This window comes from Haliotis cracherodii, unplaced genomic scaffold (genome assembly GCF_022045235.1).
Source record: "Haliotis cracherodii isolate W230 unplaced genomic scaffold, xgHalCrac1.p SCAF_1, whole genome shotgun sequence".
Lineage (NCBI taxonomy): Eukaryota > Metazoa > Mollusca > Gastropoda > Lepetellida > Haliotidae > Haliotis > Haliotis cracherodii.
In genome coordinates this window covers 18,997,515-19,023,937 of record NW_027266264.1, presented here as the reverse complement: position 1 = coordinate 19,023,937, position 26,423 = coordinate 18,997,515, and the positions used below count along the sequence as shown (strand labels likewise).

Below are 26,423 nucleotides of genomic sequence, written 5' to 3'. Positions count from 1 at the left end.
TTGTGTTTTTTTATCCTGTGTATGTATATAGTGAAACTCGGTTAATCTTAACGTATAAATTCAAAGTACAATCGTCCGAATTAACGCGTGATTATAGACTCATATTCTTCATATAATTATATTAGCGTTCCAAGAGGTTATCGCCCTGACGGCGAGTTTATTATTTCGGGATTATCGGCGTCCGGTATAACGAGACCCGAAGTGATGCAGGTCTCAGACGTTTACCACCTCGGTGAAACCCACGAGCACGGGTATGGTGCTGACAAACCTAGAAACATAATTGGGGCGAACCGGGATTCGAACCCACAATCATAGATTTCTGGCGTGCCCAAGGGACGCAACTCTGCACAGCGAATCGCGGCGCCTAAGACGACTGGGCCACCCGTGCCCCCCAGTTCCTGAAGAAGCTGATCACTTTTGTTTATTGTCACTCGACATCTGTCATACACTTAGGAGATAAACCTACTGTGTTTTGACATTTGATGTAGTCCCACTGTAAAGTAGATACCTTTTATTTTAATTTTGAACCGAGCGCTTTTAGCATATCGTCACCAACACATCCGTAATCAAGCTACCGTATTTCCTCTATTAGGCCGTCTATTAATTTCGCGAGAGCCATTGACTTGGCATGTATTAGAAACCTGGCTTGTATTGGAGACAAAGCGCGTAATAGAGGAAATAAAGATACGTATTACGGTTCATATCGGCAGCCATTTTTATGAATCGATATGTAGGCTATCGATGAATCCATACGCTCGTTGTCTTTGTGTAAAGGCTTAATATAATTGAAAGGGGTTTTTGTAGCAAAAAGGAAACCTCTTTTTAACCAATCAGGCATTCATCAATGTCATTGTAGAATACTAGATATTGACATAGTGAGGTGAAATGGGGATCAACAAGGTTATTACACCAACCGAGCGACATGCATGCATGTGTGTGTGTGGCTTAAACTTCAGTGCTAACCCACTGAGATACCATCCTGCACTTTCACATGGATACCGTGTACCTATGACACAGTATACTGACTCCGAGTTGTCTGTCCTTACTTTACCCCTTAATGCCGAGCGCCAGACAGCGAAACAGAAAGTACCATATTTTAGCGTCGTTTTGTATGACGCGGCCAGGGGATCGAACCATCAACCTTCCACTAGTACTGTCTGCGAAGACGTTCTATCCACCACACTACGGAGATGCTTTCATTGATATAGACATTGACTTGTTTGCAAATACTATCTGTCAAGCAGCGGACTGCACGATAACGTTGCATTTACACAGTAAAGAGTGAGTGAGTGAGTGAGTGAGAAGAAAAGTGTCAGTAGGAGAGAAATGTCAGCATATTTCCTATGTGTAGGTAGGAATTGACGAAGGGTGTGGATACTTACCACACTCGTGATATATTTTCAAAGCCAAAGATGTTTATTGAGTCAAGTAAAACGTTAGCGGACAAGAAATATCTTTTGTTTGTACACTCAAAACAGTTCTCCGTGTACAGGACATTTTGTTAACTCTTAGATATCTGAGGGTGTCTACAACTTTGTGCACATCCAGTTACATACACATGATGTCTTTATTTACAAACGCTAGAATGAAAGGGTGTGGGCTGTCGATACTATTTTCATTTTTATGGAAATACAGACGTAGTAAGTGTGGCTAAACAGGTTTTTTTTACCAAACCTTTTCAACTCAGTTTCTTTTGCAAATGACATTTTTCTCAATATAGATTCATGAACTTTACAAGCTGGTGATATTACAAAACCTATTATAGCACACCATGTCATGCTATAGATACCGAGAACAGCACAATGATCTCATGATTATTTTTAGTTTGGGTCCAAAAGTGTTGTGACGTCGCAATGACCTCATGTCTTTTATTAGTTTGGGTCTATGGTGGGTTATACACTTCTTGGCTCCCTTGGGACAAGTGTAAGTGAAAGAAATCAAGCCACACCATAGCTAGGCGCAACATTCGTAGGCGTCCGTCACCACTTCGTCCCGTTCCGTTCATTTGCGTAACCGTTTAGGCATGACCAGGTATATTTCTTGTCGGAAATGTTAGGCCAAAAATTGCAAATAAGGATTGATTTTTTTACACCAAACCACAATTATGACCTCATGCTATTGTTATAATTAATTCTCGTGGAACATTACCCACCACTTTTCCGGTGTAATGTCTGTTAAACATACGTGTAGTCTATTGTCCTGTCACATTTCAAATTGTATTTCCTATACGACAGGGACCTAGTCAAGGAGATACACTTATACCTCATCAATTAGAGCTCTATGCGTAAGTTGTTCTCATCCGCAGTCAAGACGCAATAGTTTTAGACATTTAACTTTAGTCGGGGAGATACACATCATGGTACCTGACCATTGACACAACTACACAGTGACTTTCAGCAGTCTAACTTTCAGTTCTACACAATGTTGTATTCCACTGCTCTTGTGTTTTTCGGGCACATATGTATCATCGCTGCTGCTTCAAGCTCAGGTAAGGGCATTACCGTTTATTGTACAACCGAATAAATAATGGAATTCCTATGACAAAATGGGTTATTTGAATAGCAGCAGTAAAGTGAATTTGAATTAAGCTAAATGCGGTTGTATTTTATATAAGAGTGGTTTCAGAGTTGTTCAACTTCATTAAATTGCGGTGCATTCCAATTATGATGTTCCACGAGCTCGAATGTAATGTCGAGTGTATGCAATAACATATAATTGAATTAATCACCGCTAACCATGTCTAGTGTTTAGTAAACTGGAAAACAGATCATAGGGTGCAAAATCGAGTATGAGTTAACCTTGGAAAATTGATACTTCACTAAATGCATCAACTGATACTGGCAACACATTCCAGGCTGATAGAAAATGGTGTTCATCTGGAACTGGTTAGTACATTGCAACTGGTGTATCTGAAATGGGGGAATGACACTTAAGCGTCTGCCGCTGCCAATGTCGTCTCTCCCGGTGAGTGAGTGAGTTTGGTTTAACGCCGCTTTTAACAGTATTCCAGTTATATCGCGGCGTGTCAGCTTAATGTGGGAGGAAAGCTCGAAGTAATGCAGGTCTCAGACGTTTACCACTTCGATGAAACCCACGAGCACGGGTATGGTGCTGACAATCCTAGAAACATAATTGGGGCGAACCGGGATTCGAACCCACAATCACAGGTTTCTGGCGTACCCAAGGGACGCAACTCTGCACAACGAATCGCGGCGCCCTAGACGACTGCACCCCCCGGTGTGTATATCAGGGACGACGAAATGTAGTTTGTTGTTATGTAATACGGAACCGTAAACACTGTGTTTATATTCTGGAGACAAATATACACATAATTGTGAGTGAACATGGAGAAGAAATATTAGTGAGCGAGGTATGATTTCGAGGCTAGGAGGCGTTATTACAGCCATATTCTGACGAGATAAGCAAACACCAGTCGAAATTGACAGTGGACTAACGTATCACATATGTATATGTAAAACTAACAGCATATGGATTTCATCAGAAATTTATTGTCTTCTTATGATAACGAAAGAACAAAAGGGAACATTACAGTTATATTTCTTCGATGTTGGTTCGCTGGTATTGTAAACCAGTGTAAACCATGGTGTTCTGATGACCCAAATAAAACCGAAACTGAAAGAAGCAAAAGTAACGTTGTGAAGGTCACAGTTTCGAGCAATGGTGTAGGGCGAGTGCAGAGTACAAAGTTACATCCCTCCGAGTCAACTCCAGTGTGTGGTCGCCAAAGACCCGGGTTCGATTCCCGACATGTGAAGCCCATTTCTGGTGTCCCCCGCCGTGATATTGCTAAAAGCGGCGTAAAACAATACTCACTCACTCAATCCTGCGTGTGGTGAGCGTCTATAGCCTACGTCACTTCGAGATTTTATCTTACAGCTGATACATTTTAATGTCACTGAATAATTGTCCAAAACATTAATCCCAAATCACACACCGGCTGGATCGCTGTGCGTATATTTAGGACATTACGCACAAACAGAATTTGTGCAGGTATTATTCAAACACATGGTGGTAGATGTTTAGCTCTCAAGACGTGTTAAAATCCTAAAAGGCTGAAAGGCTGACTGTGTTTAAAGCCAAATACCATTTTTAATACCAAAATATAGACTGACTGTTTCTGAGAGTGCTGGGAGCTTTTTATCCCCCGCCACGAAGTGGAAGGGGGGTATAGAAAATGGGTGCTGTCCGACCGTCTTTCCGTCCTTCTGTTTCAGGAGCAGAACTCAGAAACGATGAGAGGTATCTTAACCAAACTTGGCACATAGATAGGTGTGGTGGTGAACTGGTGCCTTTTGAAAGTTTTCTTTTTCAAAAAATTATTTTTTTGCGTTTCCATAGCAACGACTTTGACTTAGACTGAAAATGGCGGTAGTGCTCTTTTCTTGAGAAGGCAACATATATAGTTTTGTCAACTCATTTCACATGCTTCCCAAACTGTTTCTGATCTGACGGTGATTTCATTGTCAATATACGTTCAGCTGAGATATAATTGTCAAGAGTGACTGTATTTCAGGACACATGATCATATTCATCAGCAGATGACATTGTTCTCAATATAGATTCATGAACTGGACAAAGTGCTGATCTTACAAAACTAATTTTAGCACACCATGTCATTCTATAGATGCTGAGAACAGCACAATGATCTCATGTCTATTTTTCGTTAGGGTCCAAAAGTGGTGTGACGTCACAATGACCTCATGTCTATTTTTAGTTGGGTAAATTTCTTGTCGGAAATGTTACGCCCCCAAATTTACAATCATTGCAAATGAGGATGTATTATTTTCGGACATTAAACCCATTATGATGACTTCATGCTATTGTTGCTGCAATTGATTCTCCTGGAAGATTAACCAGCACTTTCCCAGTGTCTGTTGAACATGTAGCCTATTGCCCTGTCCCAGTGAGTGCCGGTGTGTGTAATATATTCATGTAGCTAAAACACAGGATTACTCTCATCTCACAGACAGAGAGATCGACGTAATTTTCCAATCTGAAGAAAAAACAGAGTGAGTGAGTTGGATGGGTTTAACGCTGCTTTAAACATTATTCCGGTTATATCACGGCATGTCAGCTTAATGTGGGAGGAAAGCCCCAAGTGATGCAGGTTTCAGACGTTTATCACTTCGGTGAAACCAACGAGCACGGGTATGGTGCTGACATACCTAGAAACATAATCGGGGCGAACCGGGATTCGAACCCACAATAATAGGTTTCTGGCGTGCCCGAGGGACGCAACTCTGCTCAGCGAATCGCGGCGCCTTAGACGACTGGGCCACCCCTGCCCCCGGATAAAAAGGAAAAGACCAGACAGAACTGCTGCTAGTTATGTCTTGATTGAACAAGTTTTTACTTGTCCAGATGACGTCACAAAAACGTCTCTGATTTTGCACGTGATTCTTGAATGTGATATTTTCTGCGGTTGTTGTGATCCAGCGAGAAGGACTTCTGTTGTAATGCAACTTAGCCTGTGATTCTGGGTATCATCAGCCAATTGGTTGAAATGGATGCTGTGGCGTTCGAAGATGTCCCCGATGGAAATCATGCGCTTGGTGAAAAGGAGTGGCTCCAGCACAGATCCTTGCAGGACTCCACAGGACAGTTTGCTTGGTTCGGAAGTACATTTACAAACTGTCACACTGGGATCGAAGATGCAAATAGGACTCCAATTACGCTGAGCCTGTACCCGAGATACCAGAACGCGTTCTCAGCGCCTTTAGAGGTATTAAATCTAGCGTATCGAAAGCGGCTGACAGATCTAGAAGAACAAGTATGCTAGCCTAATGCTTGTCCATGGTTGACAGAATCTCATTATGTATCTGCAACAAGGCAGTCTCGGTACTGTGGACACTTTTATAAGTGTTCTCTATTGTTGCTTTATTCCAGTTGTCTCCGCGGATGATAGGCCACTACTTTCTACATAACCTTTGATAAGAAGAACAAAAAAGACACTGGCCCAAGTTAGGATTCTGGAACTTTTGTGAAATTTGTGTTCCGCTTATGTTTTTACAGTGGTTAGTAAATTTGTTATGTTTGGCTGTCTATTTTAGAAAGATGTGTACGTTTTGGATATTGAAAATGAAAATTGGAATAATCCTATTCTTTCCAGCCAGCTGTCATCCGAAATCTAGCGTCATACATGAAAAGTTGGTAGTTGGTCCTCTGACACGGCCTCAAATAACAAAACCATTAAATGTAAGCATCAGTGCATTAATTGCTTGAGTAAAAAACAAATAATGCCACAAATGTGAGAACAGTATGTTAACTGAGGAAAAAATCTGCCAAAACCATAAGTGCTGTCAACTTAACTTACTTAAAACTTACTGAGAAAACTGGATTTCATCATTTATAACATCTTTGTGAAATTTGGGGGTAAGAAATTCCGCCGATAAGTATGCATCCTGTGGGACCCATTGTGCTCCCCTTCTTGCTGGTATATTTTTATGCATATGAATCGGAATAGTCAACGTTCCCTTTATGTTGAGCTATATTCCGGTAACTCCAGCCCTTGGTGTCTACATTTCACAACATTTGAGGTACATTCTAGCAAACGAAGATTACAAAGAGCGTCATACAAATCTTGCTCAAAAGTTATTTGATCGGAGTTACAACACTCAAGGCCTCAGTGAAGCCTCAGTGTTCCAACAATGTTCCTGTGTGTTTTCTTCAGGTGAACAATTGACTTGCCTTTGCATGTCTTTGTGACGTGTGTCACCGATGGGCAGGATATGCTCACCTTTTCGCGAACAACAGATATCATCACTATTTGATAGTGATTCATTAACGCATGCTTATGATATAGTCGGAATCGGACAATCGACTCTGCTTTTAGCAGAATATTTTTACGATTGAGGAAAGGGTCTTGTTGCTTTAATTGACCCACAACATGTTCAGAAAATATGGACTCATGATCAGAAAATTACCTGTTATACTACTACAAAGGTTTAACACACTCACAAAACCTGTTACAAATGACAGTGTCAAAACCAAGGGCTTCCGTGTCAGTTCAATTAAGTACAGCTGGCATGCCGCTGTATTTATCAAAATACATATATAACAAATATATAACAACCCCAAGAGAATCAAGGGCTTAAATATTTGGTAGATATCATTGAAACATATGATTGATGGCTTTTTTAAAGACAGTATTATCTTTTTATCTTCAATCTTGAAATTGCAAACACACAATGATGAGGCTGAAGTAGTGAAAGGTTTCTCTGCCATCGCCGCATTAATTCCTGCACGTCAGCCGTGTTTATTTGCCTAAAATGTACTTCCTGCACTATAAAATGACTCTGATATTGTCTTAAAGAGCCGACTTCAAAGTGTATCCAGTTGTGTTTGCTATGCATTCCTAAAAATTCTCGGGCCAAATTCACTTGTTTTTATTTTCCCGATTTTGTAAACAATGTTAAATGTGTGTGTAGGCCCCAAAGGTATTTACAGGACAAGTAACGCTTTTATGTTTGTGTTTAAAATAAAACAAGAAGACAAACTCATCGCCATTATGAATGATGACGAAACCCACTCACTCATTCACTAGGTGGATGTAGGGTGATCATGTGGTGAGCATGCTAGCTTGACGAAGAGGTAATGCGTTCGATTCTGTGATAAAACCATTCTATGGTTTCCCTATTACTTGGTTAATTTAGTATATTGTAAGCTATTCCCACCAGAGACAATAAACTAATATTTGGAAGCTAGACATATATTCATGTATAAGTGCTGAACTGTTATATACTATTCTACCATGAATTTGGAACTTACTCGATTCTGATTGGTCAATCAGAGGCTTTTAAATCACAATAAACCCCCTCTGATTGAAACAACTGGTTTGACGGCCGAATCCCCGCGGAAGCTAATATTCATAGAATAGTACTATTTTCAGTCATTGTCGGTAGGCATATCTAAATAATTATATCTACAATTACAGGTTACAAAATGCACAGTTGCGGTTACTACAATATTCAAAGGATGTGTGGCGATACATTTCGTGCAGAAAAACACGACAGAAATCAACAAAGGGAATGTATTTACGTTTTGGAGACAACAGAGAGCTTGGAATTTTGGCGTTTTTCTATATACGACTGTGACGTAATATTTTTGGCGTCACAATGAGCGATATGACGTCATAATGATGACGCGCGATGTAGAGCGAAAGCCTTGCAAAGCTTGCTTTGTTTTCTTTAGGGATGCCCACCTCATGTTAGCTTACCAAGCTGCCGTGCTTATATGCTTTCAATGCCTGTCATATGTTCGAGTGAAGTATAACGGTGTAAACAAACTGCTTGAGTATATACAGCACCATATTTTGTTCGGTGATTCCGTAATTCAGATCGATAACCCACTCAAAATACTGAATTCAACCCATGCCACTTCACTCAATATATTTGCTAACACCAAAGAGTTCGCGTTTTATTTAGTCATGGTAGAATGGAAATAAACGTACTGTGTTTTCAAAGTAGAGCTAGGTTACCTGTAGATTTAACCGCGCTAAATTTAACATTTGATACCTTTCGCTGCGCGTTCGGTTCGAAATTCAATTTAGCGGGGTTAAATCTACAGGTAACCTAGCTCTACATTGAAAACACAGTATGTTTATCTCCGAAATTGAAGAGCGAAATATCCAAGGAGTAGTCATTTCAGAAATGTGAAGGAAAAGATGCATGAAAAACAATTTCTCTGACATTTTGCATCTCACAATATTAATTAAATTGCTTTATTCAGTTTCGTCTATATTCTTCCCTTGCAAGACCGCCTCCGTGGTCTAGTGGTAGAGCGTCCGCCAAGAGAGCGGAAGGTCCGAGGTTCGATCCCCGGCCGCGTCATACCAAAAGACGTTAAACGATGGTACTTGTTGTTACCCTGTCTGGCGCTCGGCATTAAAGGGGTTAAAACAAGGACTGGTCGGCTCGGAGTCAGTATACTGTGTCTGAGTGGTGTATTCATATTAAACTGCGGCATGGTATCTCAATGAGCTAGCACTATAAATCGGCATCAGTCCGGTCTAGTGCAAGCAGCCACACACACACACACTTGCATGCACGTCGCTATATAAGTGCAATAATCTTGGACGCGACATTAAACCCAATTTCACCTCACCTATTCCCTTGCAGAACTGTACTATATCTTTTTTTCTTTATTCACATATTTGATTCATAGCAAGTTATCGTTCAATAACTTGAAGTGAAGTGAGTGAGTTAAAGTTTAACGTCACATCGGCAATATTTTAGCCATATCGTTACGAGAAGTTATTATATATTACCAATAATAAAAATCTGTCATCGATGGACAGTAAAATAGCTAGAATATTACAAATTAATCGTTAACACTAGCATACAACCATAAAAATATCAATATATGTCACAATACAATATATAAATGAGCTTTAGATCACCAGCAGCCAAAGTTAGGCCACGATAACCAGGAGGCTGTCGAAGATGTGTTGAATAATCTTTTCACATGATCAAATATTGGACTTAAGTCAGTACAAACACACATGTGTGGGAACAATTCATCTATGCTCACGGACTGTACATTTTCTTCTAGACATTTAAAAATCGGTCTGTTTTAAGATTATATAACACTTGCATTTGATGAAGGGGGGGCTAATTTCAAAACAAAGTTATTATTTTGTTTAATTTGCAATTTCAAGTTGCCAAAAGAATATATTAATATAACATCATCTCATGTCTCTTAGACTGTAGGCCTCAAGCCAGCTAATTAAGTAATTATAACAATGTACGAATGCAATAAACATTATTCGTTACTACCACATATCCAGATAATTTATCCTCTTACCAACAACTCCTGCACTGGGAATACTCGTGAAATACAGTGTTATTCCTAATACAGGAGAGTTACCCTCCCAAAACGCACTCACGTGATAACCTCAATAATAAGTAAAGATAAAACGTCAATGTCCGAGAATAACAAATCTCGAGTGTCCGACGAAACAGATTCGAATGTTTGTATGGCTTTAAAATTACCCAGTTTTACCGCTATCATGCTGAAAAAAAATTTAAACCAAGTAATTTCCTCCGTTGCTCTCATTCTTACCGAGAGCGGTTGCAGTAAATTTTAATAAACTGCGATGAATTGTAATATCTCCTGACGAAGTTTGTAATAGTTTGAATTATTCGTTTAGGAAAGTGTACAAAAGGAAAATACTGAAGATGGACCTCGCTAGGCCTTATGTCACAAAAAAGAGACCCAAGTTGTATATTGTGACACATACTCCCCGCAAATGCATTTTTGTGAACCCGTGAAGATCCGGGTTAGATCAGCAATTCATACTGCTGAGTGCGGCGTTAAACAACAAACAAACAAACAACATTTTTGTTACATTTGATGGATTTATTAGGAACAAGGAAAGCAGCTGAAAGCCCACATGTGACGACACGCTATTTCAGTTGGCACAAGTCGCTGATGCCCTGACTTAGTCCAAATTCTATTTCCTATTTAGACGCCGATTGAAAGTGAACAGGATACGCAAGTACGCATGTCAGGAAACTAGTCAATGAGATACACCCAAACTTCATTAAATACAGCTGTGTAAGCTGTTCTCATCTACTATCAAAACGCAATAGTTATCGACATAAAAGGTTGGTCGTGGGGATACACGTCATGTTAGCCGCTTTTTTATAAAACTACACAGTGACTGTCATCAGTCTAACATTTCAGTCCTGCACAATGTTGTTTTCCACTGCTCTTGTGTTTTTCGAACACATATTTATCATTGCCGCTGCTTCCAGTTCAGGTAAGGGAGTTTATGTTTATTGTACAACAGTAAAATGAGTATCACGGGTTGTTAATGGATCAACAGAAAGTAGCTGGATGTTCAAATATGACTCGGGGTTGTGGGTTAGCCTTGTGGCTAAAGCGTTCGCTAGTCACGCCGAAGAACCGGGTTCCATTCCCCTCATGAGTAAAATGTGTGAAACCCATTTCTGGTGTCCCCCGTAGTGATATTAGCGTCGTAAAACCACACTCACTCACATGACACATATAACCCCCACAATCTCAGTATGCCCCAGTCGCTGATGCAGATACGACGTCTTCATCAGAAATTGGGGAATATTGACCCACTCGGCCTTTAGTACCCAGTGCAGTCTGTGGCAGGGTTCGCGGATACTGTTTGACGTTGTCGCATCCTTCAATCAATTGGGTTCACATCTAATGCTCGAGACATCGAGGACAGAATGCTGTTGTTGTGTGAGTGTGTCGATGTCTGTCATGTCTGAAATTATCGTGCTGACAATCGGCGTTGGCTTTCGACATAACAGGAGCAATTTGTGGCTGCAGAATTTCATCGTGGTGCCGTTTTTTTGCCCTGAACGTGAACAAAGTCGACGACAAGCTCCGCTGAATTTGTCGACTTTGATGTTTGGTGCAAAGCGTTCATGTCGACGTCTATACACCAAGCATCTTTCATCCGCAATGGGAAACGATTAACGTGACTCGTCGCCATCTTCCCGAGGCAAGGGCGTTGACTGACTATACAAGTCCTGTTCCTACCCTTGCCGAACTAGGTAAGTTATCGCGTAACGAACCTGACATCCGGTTTCAACATGCAGACTTCGGTCGACCGCAGGATTTGCAAAGCATGTGTACTGCCAACTGGTCGTCGACAGACTTTGGTGATAAGGTGCTCAACTGATTTTATGCACTTCGAGACCCGTTTATTACAATATAGATCTTGTTTATCGATCAGATCGTTTTGACTGGGCGCCGCCATATTGTTTGTAGCAAATGCAAGTGATATGAGTGATGGAATCTGATTGGTCAATAGGAGGGACACAGAAGAGACATGACTCGTAGTAGCCACTGCTGTCCCTCCGACCGAGCCTGGAAATTCAAGTCAATTCGGCAGGTGTTGGAACGAGACTTCTATAATCAGTTAATGCCCTTGCCCCGGGATGATGCCCGTCGCTGAACCACGCAGTTGAGGCCATACTCTGACGGTACATAACACCACTGACTCGAAGACCTACCTCACATTTACTGCAATACACGAATCTTAAAGCAAAGCGTATGCCGAGGCTGTCGCCAGAAATCATTGAACATTGTATCACCACTTTACATAGAGTCTATTTTCCTGTCCTATTTCAAATTGTACATCCAATTTGACCAGATACCGGTCGACCACAGGATACTCAACTCTATATTCAAAATATCAGGAAACTAGTCAAGGAGATAGACTCGTTGTTCACCAATAAGAGCTCTACGTGTAAGCTATTCCCATCCGCAGTCAAGACGCAATAGTTTTAGACATTTAACTTTAGTCGGGGAGATACACATCATGGTACCTGACCAGTGACACAACTAAACAGTGACTGTCATCAGTCTAACTTTTAAGTTCTACACAATGTTGTATTCCACTGCTCTTGTGTTATTCGAACACATATTTATCATTGCGGCTGCTTCAAGCTCAAGTAAGGGAGTTTATGTTTATTGTATTTATGATAATATTAGTGGAGTAATGGTTGTTTAACTTGTTGAATTTGATGTCAAGTATATTTTCCATTTAAGGATAAGAATTTATGGATGAACAACTTCTTTATTACAATTAAGAACGACGTTTCGGTGTAGGTTCTAACACCGTTATCAAGCAAGTGATTTACAGAGTTACTTACTTACTTACTTTGTAGATTTAACGTGCGCTTTCCGACTGATGCGTATTTCGCACACGGGCCCGGCCAGGCCATTTAATGTGTTTCCGAAAGGGGCGAAAGTGGTGTGTGCAACCCAAGAGGGGGCTTTAGGGGTTGCTTATACATAATTTGGGAATTTTGAGATTTGGAATAGATGCCGATGGGGTTGGGGAGGAGAACTAAGGGAGCTGGGTATGGTGGATTTTTGTGTGTTTATGTAATTTTGATTTGGTGGATTATAGTGTTTTTAGATGCGTTTTATTAGTTCCGTTTTGATTAAGAATACGCCTAAGGCCTTGAAGTTTTCTAGTTTATTTTGTGGGTTTAGTATTGCTTCTAGAGTGAGAGCCTGGTTTAGATTGAGGGTGGTTTGTAATGCGGTTCGATGTGTTAGGTAGTGTGTGCAGTGGATGAGTGCGTGTTCTGGGGTTTCTAGTTGTTTGCAGTGTGGGCAGTTACCTGTAGTATGTTTTTTTATTTTTTTTAGGTGGTTATTTAGGTTGGTGTGTCCTGTTTGGAGTTTAGTGATTACTCTGTCGATTTTTTTTGATGGATGGTGAATTTTTGGTTTGGTTAGTGGTTTGCTGAGTACTTTTTTGATTTGGCTATTTGAGTTTAGATATAGGTTATGCCATTTTTTGGTGATTTTTTGCTTATTTACACTTTTAATTTCTGATTTTGAGATGGGTAAGTTTAAGCTTATTTCTGGGATTTTGAGGGATAGTTTAGCTGCCTTATCGGCGTTTTCATTACCGTATATTCCTACGTGGGCGGGTATCCACAAGAAAGTTATTTGTTTGCCTGCGTTAGTTAGGTCGTTGGAGCTTTTAAGTATTAGATTTATTAATTTAGGTCGGTTTTTGGTATTTTTGTTTTTGAGGGCTTGCAGTCCACTTAGGGAGTCGGTAAGTATTAGGATTTTATTGTGGTTTTTGGATTCTTGACTATGGAGGGCTGAGGCCATGCCCATTAGTTCTGCCGTGAATATTGATTGGTTGTTTGGGAGTCGGAAGGATTGTGTAGTTTTAGTTGGTTGTGTGGTATGGACTCCGAAACCTGTGTGTTTGGAGGTCGGATCTGAAGATCCGTCCGTGTAAATGTGACACCAATTTGGCCAATTTTCGTGTATGTATGCTAGTGTGGTGGTTTTAGCTATGTTTGGGTCGGTTTGTTTATTTATTTGGCTAGCTAGTGTTGTGTCTATTTTGGGTATTTTAAGTTTAGGGGTGAAGATATTTGATTGTTTGCAGTTTTGTTTAAGATTTTTAATTTGGTGTTCATTTAGGTAGTTTGTTATTCTTTGAGATATTGGGGTAAGTAAGGGGTGTTTACGAGCTAGAGCTTGGTTTTTGGGGCTGATATTTTGGTTTATTAGGTTTTGGATGAGAGGGTTTGATTGGGATGCGGCCCAGAAATTTAAGCTTAGCTGTTCCCTGCGTAGACTTAGTGGCATTTCTCCTGTTAAGGCCTGGAGTGAAGTGTAGGAGGTGCCATGTTGGGTGCGTGTAATTAGTTTGAGAGCCTGATATTGTATTGAGTCAAGTTTTTTAGATAGAGAGTTGTTTAGGGTGTTGTATATGGCGCAGCCGTAGTCTAGTTTTGATCTAATTAGTGATATGTAGAGTGAGAGGAGGGTATCTTTGGAGGCTCCCCAGTTTGAGCCAGTGAGGCATCTTAGGGTGTTAAGGTCTTTACTGCATTTAGTTGTTAGGTTTTGGATGTGAGCATCCCAGGTGAGATGTTGATCGAAGATAAGTCCTAAGAATTTGGTTTGTTTTTGAAATTTGATTGTTTGGTTGTTTAGCTGGAGAATTGGGGAGGCGGGTTTCATGTTTTTATGTTTGAATACTATTCCTGTTGTTTTTTCTGAGTTAAGGGAGAAGCCCCATTTGTCAGCCCATTGTTGTATTTTATTAAGAGATTTTTGGAGTAAATTTTGGGCCATATTAATACTTTTTGTGCGGATCCAGAGGGCTCCATCATCCGCGAATTTGGATGTGTTTACTTTAGGGGATAGGCCCTCGAAGAGATCGTTTATCATTATATTAAAGAGTGTGGGGCTGAGGATACTGCCCTGGGGAGTGCCATTTTCTAGGGGACACTGGTCCGATAGAGTATGGTCTATCCCCACTGTTATTTTACGTTCGTTTAGAAAGTCCTGAATGTAGTTTATTATTTGTCCTTTTAGACCTATTTTTTTAAGTTTTTGTATTAGCCCGTTGTGCCAAACCATGTCGAATGCTTTGGAGAAATCCAGAAAGATGCCTGTTGTGTATTGTTTGTTGAGTTGTCCCGTCTTTATGTCCTGTTCTAGTCGGGCGAGATTATCTAAGGTTGAGCGGCCAGGAGTGAAACCGCTTTGATCTGTGTTTATGATGTTATTTTGAGTTAAGTAGTGTTGTAGTCTATTTTTGGCCATAGATTCCATTACTTTACATAGGTTTGAGGTTAGGGATATTGGTCTATAAGAATTTGCCTGGTTAGTTGGTTTATCGGGTTTAGGGATAGGGATGACTAGTGCCTGTTTCCAGGGAGTTGGTACCTGTCCGTTTTGATAGATTAGGTTATATAGTTTAAGTAGTGCCTGGAGTAGGTTGGGGGGGAGTTTTTTGATTATTTGGTAGGATGTTAGGTCTAGTCCTGGGGCAGTTCCCTTTTTCCTATTTTGGAGTACGTACTGGAGTTCTTCCATTGAGTAAGGTTGGTTTATTTCGAGGTTATCATTATTTGGTACTTTAGTAGGTTTGGCTTCTGCTTTAAGTTGGAATTTTTCGCTGAAGTTATTGTTGCTGCTTATGGCCGAGAAGTGGTTTGCTAGGTTATTTGCCTTTTCGGTAGGGTTGGTTGAATTGTTTATGTTGGGTGTTTTTTTGTGACGTTTTAAGCCTCTAATGGCGTGGATTTTTCGCCAGACTGTTCTGGCATCTGTGCGATTATTTACTCCTTCACAAAATAATTTCCAATCTTTGGTTTTAGCTATTTTGACTAGTTTTTGGACCTTGTGGTTTAGTTCGTGAGCTACCGTTATATGGTAATGGTCGCGTTTGGCTCTATTGAAGGCTGTTTTACGTTTGCGTCTAGTTTGTTCTATTTCCTCGTTCCACCATGGTACCGAGGGTTTGCCTACGTTATTTGTTTTATAAGGTATTGATGCTTTGGCTGCGTTAATTATGTAGTCTGTTAGGTTTTTGCAGTAGATTTCTGGGTCCTTATTTTCTAGTTTGGTTAGGTTGGCTTGGTTGCAGATATCCTGAAATTTGTCCCAGTTAGCTTGGTTATAGTTGAATTTTGGTTCTAGGTTTTCTGTTTGGGTAGGAACGTTTGTATTGCCTATGGTAATGTTTATAGGGAAGTGGTCACTACCTAGTGGGGCGTCGTGAACTTCCCATTGAGTACTTTGGGCCAGATCTGGGGTGCATATGGTTAGGTCGATAGCCGACATTTTATGGTTTTTCTTATCGTATCTAGTTGGTTGGTTATTGTTTAGGAGTACAAGGTTATTTGTTTCTATCCATTCAGAGATTAGTTTGCCATGATTATCTATTTTTTCATCTATGCTCCAGGTGGGGTGGTGAGCGTTAAAGTCTCCTAGGAATATAGTTGATTTATTGCTTATTTGCAGTAATTTGTTTAGGTCCTCAGCTTGAATTTTTTGTTCTGCCCAGTGGTATACGTTAATGATGTTTATTTTTTGGTTTTTGAGAGTTATTTGGATGCCGTTTGCTTCTAGGTTTGGTGTGTTTATTTTGATTTCTTCATAGTTAATGTCTTCTCTGATTAGTATTATTAATCCTCCTGCGGCTCTAGCGGTTTTAGGTTTGGCTCGGTCTGTTCTAACTGAGTTGTAGTTTGGTAGAGTAAATTTAGATTTTTTTGAGAATTTGGTTTCTTGGATACAGGCAATGTGCGGACCCTTATCTTGTTTAAATTTTGCTTTTAGTTCGTGGCCGTGGGAATTTAGTCCATTGGCATTCCACTGAAATATGTTTAGGCCTTCCATTATTTGGGCTTTTAGTGTTTGGAGGTTAGGTTTTGATTTAGGCTAGGGGTTTTTACTTGGTTGAGGTAGGGCTAACTAATTCGAGGCCTATGCTGAAGAATTCGAAGGTAAGGGTTGTCAGTTTAAGCTTATTTGCTACGGTATAGAAAGCTTTAGTGCTAGCGTTTGGGTTTATTTCCTTTAGCATGTATGCGAGAAGGATGGTTAAGTTGTTTAGTTTGTTGTTTGACATTTGCTGAGGCCTGTGTTTAAAGGTTTTGGTTTTTTGGGGGGTTGAGAGAGTTATTTCGTTTATGTCTTCCTCGGTTGTGCATTCATATTCTTCTGTGTTGTTAAGTTTAGTTTCCTCACATTCCATGGGGGTGGTTTGCGTGCGTGCTTGTGTTTGTGGTCTGGATGTGGTTTCCTTACTGTCTAGGTTTTCGGGTTGTGATTGCTTGGGATCGGTTGTTGTTGCCATAGCGGCTGTGGTTTGTATGGTGCCGGGTTGGGTTGTGGCGGGCGTATTGTTGCTTGTTTTGCGTGCAGGTGTGGATGTTGTAAATGTGCTAGTGGAGGGTTGTGGGATGGACGTGTGGTGGATGTGTGTTTTGGGTGCTGGATGTACTCTTTGCAGGATGCCATCCCATGCCGAGTTTAAGTGTGGGGTGTTGTTTGGTTGTGGTGTGGGTAGCAGAGGTTGTTTTGTATGCTGTGCTTGTCTTTTTGTTTGGAGTTTGGTCGTGTCGATATTGATGTGTTTGTTGGCCTGTTGTGTGAGGGTGTGTCTATGAGGGCAGTGGTTGGATAGTGAGGAATGTTGTATGCTTTTACAGTGTATGCACCAGGGTGTGCATGTCCCTGGGCAGTCAGTTTGGGCGCATTTCCTGCATTTAGTTTTTTGGAATTTACATTCATTGGCTGTGTGGTTGTATTGGAGACAGTTAGAGCATTGTTTAACTTGTTTTATGTATGGTTTGACTTCTAATTTAGTGGTTGCTCCGAAGGAGATAAATTTAGGTGCTTCTGGATATTTAGCTGATTTTTGGAAATTGATTATGACTATTGGTGTGTTTGAGATTTTACCGTTTCTATTTGAAGTTATTCTTCGGGTGCTAGTTATTTTAGGTTGGGGGTACATATCTTGGTTATCGTTAGCGTCTTGTGCGTACATGTCTAAGTCTTCGTTGTTTTCTTTAGGATTTACTCTGATTACGCCCCTAGTGAATAGCTGCCAGTTTGGGGTTTGATGAGTTACTGTGTATTGGAAGATTTGGGTAATTTTTTTGGCTGCGTTTAGGGAGTCCTGGTCTGGGAAAATTATTTGGAAACCTTTGTTAGCCTCTTTAATTTTGTCGAAGTGAATTTTGTGCTGTTTGAACCAGATTCCTACTTTATTGGCTGTGAGACATTTAGAAAGGACGTTTATGGGGCCTGTAGCGCAAAAGTAAAGGGCGAATGTGGTGATGATGGATGCGGGCGACATGTTTGGTGGTGGTTGTGTGTTGGAACTGTCCAGCTTCCTTTTTTTGGTGTTTGTTGTGGGGATCGGCGATACGGCTGTTTTGGTGGGTGAAGCTACTGGTGATTTGGAGCCGAAACCGTCAGGTATGAGTGGGATGGATGTCCTCCCGGAAGTGTTGTGGGCTTCCGAAGGTGTGGGTGATTCTGTTTGGTGGATGTCTGCCTGGGTAGTGTTGCGGGAGTCGGACATGTTTTGCGGCTAGTGGGGTGAGGTGAGTGGATGTGGTGAGTGGGTTTGTGTGGAGTGAGTTGGTAGTGAGAGTGTGTTTTTAGGGAGTAGGTGGTGGGTACTGGTTGAGCAGGTTTGTTGAGATGTGTTTAGGTTTTTGAGATTGTTATTTAGGGGTTGTGGGTTATCCTATTGTTTACCTATGAGGATTTTTAGTGTTTTTGTGGATTTGCGGGCTTGGGTGTGAGTAGATTTAAGAGAGAATGTGGGTGTGTGTTTTGATAATTACCTCCTCTGCTGGCTATCAGTGAAACTGTGCTGGCTTGGGAGGCTTTGCTGGGTAAGGTTGGCTTGGTGGCTGGTTGGCTTGGGTGGCTTGGTAGGCTGGAGAGGTGTTGCTAGCTTGGAGTACAAACTGCGACTGTGATTTACAGAGTGCAGTAAGCAAGCATATATACACGTAGGAGGCAATGTTTATACAGTAGGGTAGATATTGTATACTGGAGTAGCGAAGCCTGCTGTGTACACACAAGGGCAGTGATGATGACCATGGGTGAAGTCAGTGTAAACAACGGGATTATGGCTGATTGGGGTCTTTGATGAGTTGATGGTACGCCAGGGGTATGTAATAGCCTTGGTCACGGTTGATTGAGGGCTGAAGTCTTTTGATGTTGATGGCTTCTTGTAGTTTCCTGATCTTGAAGTCTTTGAGGTTGGTGGCGAGGGTTGTGACTCTCTCCCACTGGATGTTGTGGCTTGGGTTGTCACGGATGTGGTCTGATAGAGCTGATTTAGAGTCATCTTTGGAGACTGAGCTTTGATGTTCTTTAATTCGGGTTTTGAGGGGCCTGGATGTTTCTCCTCTGTAAGCTTGTCCACAATTGCACGGAATGTGGTACACTGCTCCTGATGGTTCTGGCTTGTGGCTGGATGGTGGTTTCCCTGTGGCTTTAATAGAGTTCTGAATAGTCTGACTTCTTTTGAAGACTACATCAATGTTGGCCTGTTTCTTTAAGAGTCTCTGGATTTTGTGGCTAACTGTTCCAAAGTAGGGGAGGCTGATCACAAAGGGTGCTGACTGTGGACGTGGGGATTTCTGGGATTTCTTGGTGATGGTCTTTATCGTCTGTTGTACCAGTTGCTCAGGATAGCAGTTATGCTGTGTAAATACTTGTTTGAGGTGGCTAAGTTCAGTAGTTAGATGTTGCTTCGTGGAACAGATGCTGTGGGCTCGTCTTGCTAGGGTTGACACAATTCCTTTCTTGACTTGAGGAAGATGGTTGGATGCATAGTGTAAGTATTGATCTGTGTGGGTGGGTTTCCTATAGTTTGTGAGTTTGTCGTTTTTATCTTTCTGTACGAGTACATCAAGGAAAGGGGGCTGTCGATTGGTTTCTTCCTCCATGGTGAACTGCATACGTGGGTTTTGGGAATTAAGGTGGTCCAATAGGGTTCTGGGGTCATTGTTGGGATGTAGGATGGCAAAGGTATCATCAACTTTGCGGAACCAGCAGAGGGGAGTTATTGGGGATGTTTCCAGGGCTTTTTCTTCCAGGTGGGTCATAAATATCTCGGTGATCAAGGGTGATAGTGGGGATCCCATTGGGAGGCCGTGGGTTTGTTGATAGAATGTGTCTTTCCAGGTAAAGTATGTAGAGCTGATACAGGAGTGTATGAGGCGGATGATGCTGTGAGTTGTTAGGCGGGTGTCTAGGGATGGGAGGATTTCCTCAACGCGGGTTCTGATGATTTCCATGGCCTCGTCCCGGGGTACATTCGTGAATAGGTCGACAACGTCGTAGCTTATGAATGTTCCTGGTTGGGGGATGTCGAGGATCTTCTTACAGAATTCTGACGAATCTGTCACAAAGGACTTGGCAGTCTTGCCAAGAGGTGCGAGGAGGCTGGCTAGGTGTTGGGCTGTATTGTAGTGGACGGTATCTCTGGAGCAGACTAGGAGACGGGCTTTGACGGGGTCTTTGTGAATTTTAATGGTTGCCCGGGCATAAGGTGGCTTGGGGTGACTGGTGATGAGTTTTTTGTGGAGGGTGGGGCCGATTTCATTGCTGTCCCGAAGTTGGTTGAGTAAGGTCTTATGCTCTTTCTGTAGGATGTTGGTGGGGTCTTTCTTTAGCTGCTTGTAGGTTGATTGATCGTTGAGGATGTTGTCGGTTAAGGTGTTGAAGTGGGTAGTGTCCATGATGACAGTTGCCTTGACTTTGTCTGCTGGGGCAATGATGATGGTGTTGTCAGATTTTAGGTTGTTGAGACTTTTCCTTTCATAAAGAGTAAGGTTGGATTTCTGGGGCTGATCTTTGTTTAGTATATTAGCAATCTGGTGTCGTAGGAAGTCAACATTACCTTCCAAGTGAAATACGTTTCTGTTTGCTAAGCTTTTCCACATTATCGTTTCTCAACGGAAGACTTACAACAATATGATGTGTTGTTAGTGAATAAAAAGGCCGTGTTAGGTTTCCAACAATGCAGTCATGTCATCCAATTGAAAAGAAACGTCTAACCCTGTTTAGTGTATAATAAACTCCAACAAAGATCATATGCGGGTAACCACATACATCAGTTGAGCTTAAGACATTGACAGGTCACTAAATGCATCCACTAAAAACATTGAAGGTTGATAGAAACGGGTACCGAAGTTGTTATTTGTCTTGCGTTATAACTGTAGTTATGTAATTGGGTATCATTATGTCCATAAATCTTCATGCTTCTCGAAGCTGTGCGTGGACTTGAATCTAGCGGGTACGTCAATGCCTCATATAATCTTATGAAATGTTCGTGAGATATATAATTTATAGTCACGTGGGCATTATTTCAGCCAAATTGAGACCAGAACATATTATTCATTATTTACATACAAATCTGTCTAAATGAACAATAGACATATATTGTTATGATGATGATAATGTACAGATTAAAATAAAAAATGCAGCAAAGAGGGTTTGGGTGATCCTGGCACAGTCAGGCTGGTTAGGCTCATCATCAGCTCAGGGCCCTTGCCCCCTCTACACGCAGCCCAGACAGCGAATGGGACTTCTCCCAGGAAGCGCTGCCTAGTCAAACCCACCTAGAACTCCCCAACACTGCAGCCTTAAGCATTACCCAGATTGTCAGAAGGGCTGTATTCCTGGTAGCAAACCCGGGTACTCTCCCAATGTCAGTCAACAGATTGGGAGGTACCAAACCCAAGGCATCGAGAACAGTGGGGAGTCGGAAAACTTGATACTTGGGATGCAAACGTGACATTTCGAAAGCGAGGTCCGCATATTTGCTATGTTTTGCCTCAATCTTGTCAATCACATTGATGTCAAAAGGGACAGAAAATTCAATAATATAAATGATATTATTGGATCTATCAAAAAAGGCCAAGATCACGTTTGTTGGTCTGGATACTTCTGAGGCTGTATACGGACCTATTCCAAATTCGGAGTCGTACCATGGATGGACCTCTGTGTCAAAACTACAAGCATTGCGAAGACAGTAATAAAATTATAAAGCAACTCCAGCATGTCGCTTAAGAACTCGGGTCTTCGGCGTGACGAGCAAACGCTTTAACCACTAGTCTACCCGACCGCCCCCCCCAAGTTGTGAACAAACGGCATCGAATTAACAAGTTTGAAGCGAGAGTGGCATTTGTTGTTATTGTCAAGTGGACAGACTAAACAGAGATTGCAGCTTTCCCTGAAAAGGTACATGTACACTGTACATAATCTGTCACAATTGTTATTAATCATTGCCGGCGTAATACATTTCTATTTTAGCAATGTTACATATGGTATTTTTAAACTCTAACAGTAATTCTATAATTAAATATAAAAACAACAAAACAGTTCCTCAATTTATGTATGATTTTGCTTGTTTGTTTTATAAACACCGCCTATGCAGTTTCATCGCAAAATATTGAATGGTTGGAAATTATGAGTTATTCTTCACAATATGAAACTCTCTGAACCTCCAACTTGTCTTTTCCTCAGAAATACATAATCTACACTTTTTACCAAAACCGAATGGCAAAAGGCACCAGTTCAACACTCGCCTGGTCTGTTTACAAACTTTTACAAAGAAATGAGAACCCTCATAATCACACATGTTGCAATGGAAACGCGAAAAAAATAAAATATAAATAGCAAACGGCACCAGCTCATGAGTGAGTGAGTGAGTTAAAATTTAACGTCACGTCGGCATTATTTCAGTCATATCGTGACGAAAAAAAGTATTATATTCAAATTAGTTATACTTAGACTATAAAAACCTGTCGTCGAAGGACAGTAAAATAACTAGATTGATCACAGATTGTATGTAAAACTAGCAGATAACCATTGAAAAAAACACCATGCGCAACAATACAAGATATAAATGAGCTATAGATCGCCAACCACTGAAGGTAGATCACCATGCTAGGGTCCATGGGGACTTACAGTGCCTTTGCTACGTACATCGACCCCAGGAGGATTTATACCATCCCTTGAGTCATTGGCGATTGTACGTAAGTTCTAGCTACAATTTAAATGACGAACATTCTACGTTTAAAAACGTAGTAGAAGTAAATATTCTTTGAATGACAGGGACTATGATATCATCTCAGGGGGACAATAATTTTACAGTACTTTAACCCCCTTCGAGGATGCTGCCACTAACAATCTCCGATATAATTTAATTCTACCAATTCTAAAAAGCTATTTATTTATACACAACATATTAACAAAACTTATGGTACAATTCTATTTCTTTTAAAAAGGCAATAATTAAATGAGAACTAATCGTAATAAAAAGATCCCTGATAGATGAAACCTTGAAATATCACCAGCTCAAGACATGCCCCATGTGTATATATGTGTTATATACATTGAACGGTTTATTTGTCATACTACGAGAGTGACGGACGTGCGGAGCCTGATCAAATTGTTTAGACCCTGACCATGTTCCGATTTTAATACAATTTAAACATGTTTGATAGTGTAGCAAGTGGAAACTGTTCATGTATTTCCACCATAACGTTATATGAAAGGTACATGTTGACGTCAACACACCAGGATTGGCACAGTCATGGAACTGTTCAGCAAAATAACTCGCCTTTTATCACTGGAACAACCCGATCCCCAACAACATAGTGTCAGTTCAGATTTCACACACAGATCCCGCTGAGAGTTATTCAACTTCATAAAAGGAGCCTTAAAGTCACAGATTCGCCGTGGTGACCTGCATCTCTTTGGGCTTTCCTCCCACATCAAGCAGACAATTCGGTCATGATACAGCAGAAAAAGTGCTCAAAACAGTGTTCAGTCACTCACTCACTATGTGGGTGTAGGGTGGCCATGTGGTTAGCATTCTAGCATGACACAGAGGTAATGCGCTCCAATCTCTTTACTTGAGTTTCACTAACGGTCAAATAATTCTGCCTGTTACAAGACAACTTATTATTTAATCAGGTAAAGTCACTGATTATGATTGCGGTATCTACAAATACAGCTTGAGCGGTGACGTCGCAACGCCAATGAAGCCATCCTTTGTAGAAACCTCTATGAAGCCCTTCAGCTTAGACTACGACCCTGTCTACAGACAAATTTACTGGGATAGGCGATCTACGAAGACGATAATGAGGGCAGATCTGGACGGTCGCAGCATGCAGACTGGGCATTGTCCGTCAGGGTGTGAACCAGGCTGGACCGGCGACAGATGTAACAAGGATATGTTTCAGATCATCCCATGGACTGAAAGTGTCAGTTCAGATCTCACACAAAAACTCCACTGAGACCTGCATCTCTTCGGGCTTTCCTCCCACACCAAGTGGACAACTCGGTCATGATATAACTGAATAAGTGTTCAAAACAGTGTTCAATCACTCACTCACTATGTGGGCAAAGGGTGGCCACGTGGTTAGCATGCTAGCATGAGACACAGGTAATGCGCTCGATTCTCTTTACTTTGAAACTGCTGTTGAGTACTGTCGTACAATTCTGCCTGTTACAAGACTATTTATCATTTAATCAGGTAAAGTTGTTGTCCTGGTCACTGATTATGATGGCGGTATCTACAAATACAGCTTGAGCGGTGACGTCGCAACGCCAATGAAGCCACCCTTTGTAGAAACCTCTATGAAGCCCTTATGCTTAGACTACGACCCTGTCTACAGACAAATTTACTGGGATAGGCGATCTACGAAGACGATTATGAAGGCAGATCTGGACGGTCGGAACATGCAGACTGTTTTCAAAACGAATTCATGTGAGTTTATGATTTAAAATAATTTAGCATATCAATGAAGGATTTGTTCTTGTTGAGGCTGTTTTCTTCCTTGTTGAACATGGTTGGAACCATCCGATATTTCATAAAAGTTGGAAGTAGCAAAAATATTGCAGAGGCACGTGCAGGATACAGATAATCTCAGTGCCAGTGGCATCAAATTCGACACGTGGTCATTAGAATACCACATGCTGCATATTATAATTATTATTTACAGACTAATTATTTTTCTTATTATTCTTATTCTTCTTATTATTATTATTTTGGTACAATCAAAGCAAATCAAAAGAATACATCCAAGCTTTCATCCAACATCATTCTGAATCACGCGCGCACATTCTAAACAAATTTTATCAACAGCTCTTCGAGACATCGCTATCGACTGGGAAACTAGACAGTTGTTTTTCGCTGATGATAAGGCCCTTACCATCTTTTGCCTGAATATGACGAGCAATGCTGTTTCAAGAATCATCAATTCCACAAATGATGAAGTTCATTCTCTTGTGTTGGATACTTCACGAAGGTCAGACAGCTTATTGCATTTCACAGTCTACTTGGGTAGGATTGCGGAACAGAATATGTCTTACATACAAGTAGCCGTATGATACGCCATAAAAGTAATACTCATGCATGTTGCATGTATGAACAATTGCCTTGTCTTTGCGTGTGTTTGTGATGGTAACTCCGGTCAGGCAGGATACACTCACCTATTCGCGAACACCTGGACTGTAAATAATCAAGTCTTGCTGACACAAGCAGGGAATGCTGGGACCTATACTGCCACGGAATCTCCCCTATGAAACAAGCAGGTTTTACTTGGGGCCTATTTTGCGAGGAGTACTCGATTGAGCTCAAGCATGGAGTGCTGTGATATATACTGCCTCGGAATCTCCACTTGGGGACAAGCAGGTTTTGCTAGGGACCTATTTTGCGAGGGGATCTCATATTTTAGCTCAAGCATGGAGTGCTGGGACGTATACTGCCTCGGAATCTCCATTGGGAGACAAGCAGGCTAACGACAGGACCTCCATTGAGCTCAAGCATGGAGCTATATTGGGTGGCTTGAATCAGTCTCTTGGATTGCATGTTCTAATGGTTCTCTCTTGTTTGATTCCGACTATATTTTGGCTTTAACCTTAAAGGCTATAGAACACAGGCTTGAATTTAACAAATATGAATGAAAGAAATATTTTCAGACTCATATATTGGAGCGATGTGGGACGTGCACAGATTGAGCAAGCGACATATGAGGGAACCAACAGAAAGGTGCTTACACATACCGGATCGGAGTGGCCAACGGGACTTGTCATAGACCAACAAGGTATGTTGTGATATTGTATATTTACCTAAATTCCGCGTTCACCCAATACAATGATATGTTGTTACCTTTGTTTGAATGTCCTATTTTAAATTTCACAAACTCGATCCTTTTCTTAAATAAACGTAGGAGGATGAGAGATGTATTGTCGTCAACATTTTAGTTTAAATGTATTTTGTCAAACAGTTCTTTATTTGACGCTGGGATGACACTCGTAAAGTACATGCTTATTGAATAGAGAGTAATAGAAATGTATGACCATTTCGGCATACACAAAGTGTTCAACATTTTTGTAAAAAGTAAATCTAATTTTGATACATGCTTATTATATAACATTGTCTTTTCTGTTTATTCGATATTCAAAGGAATAGAAACTTACAAGGAGAGGCACCACAATGTACCATTACCAGCAATGTTAATGGATACTGCTAATTTGACCGGTGGTCGATAGCTCGTCAGAGGTTTCATTGACAGTGGGATGAAAGACGACCTTGGTTAAAT

The 26,423-nt window shown here is 41.0% G+C and overlaps 1 protein-coding gene across 5 annotated transcripts in view; it reads left to right on the top strand.

The window, feature by feature from the left end:
- The first annotated feature begins 2,352 nt into the window (after nt 1-2,352).
- LOC139474026 (cell death abnormality protein 1-like) overlaps nt 2,353-26,423 on the top strand; it is a 52,811-nt gene continuing 28,740 nt past the window's right edge. For 3 of the 5 annotated variants that reach the window (XM_071256912.1, XM_071256904.1, XM_071256884.1), the window contains exons 1-4: nt 2,353-2,488; nt 24,353-24,586; nt 24,965-25,127; nt 25,801-25,925. In XM_071256912.1, coding sequence (XP_071113013.1) covers nt 2,422-2,488; nt 24,353-24,586; nt 24,965-25,127; nt 25,801-25,925 — 589 coding nt within the window. In that variant the 5' untranslated portion in view covers nt 2,353-2,421. Of the gene's footprint in view, nt 2,489-10,641; nt 10,781-12,427; nt 12,456-24,352; nt 24,587-24,964; nt 25,128-25,800; nt 25,926-26,423 lie in introns of those variants that run through there. The other 2 variants (XM_071256891.1, XM_071256897.1) reach the window with 2 other exon arrangements.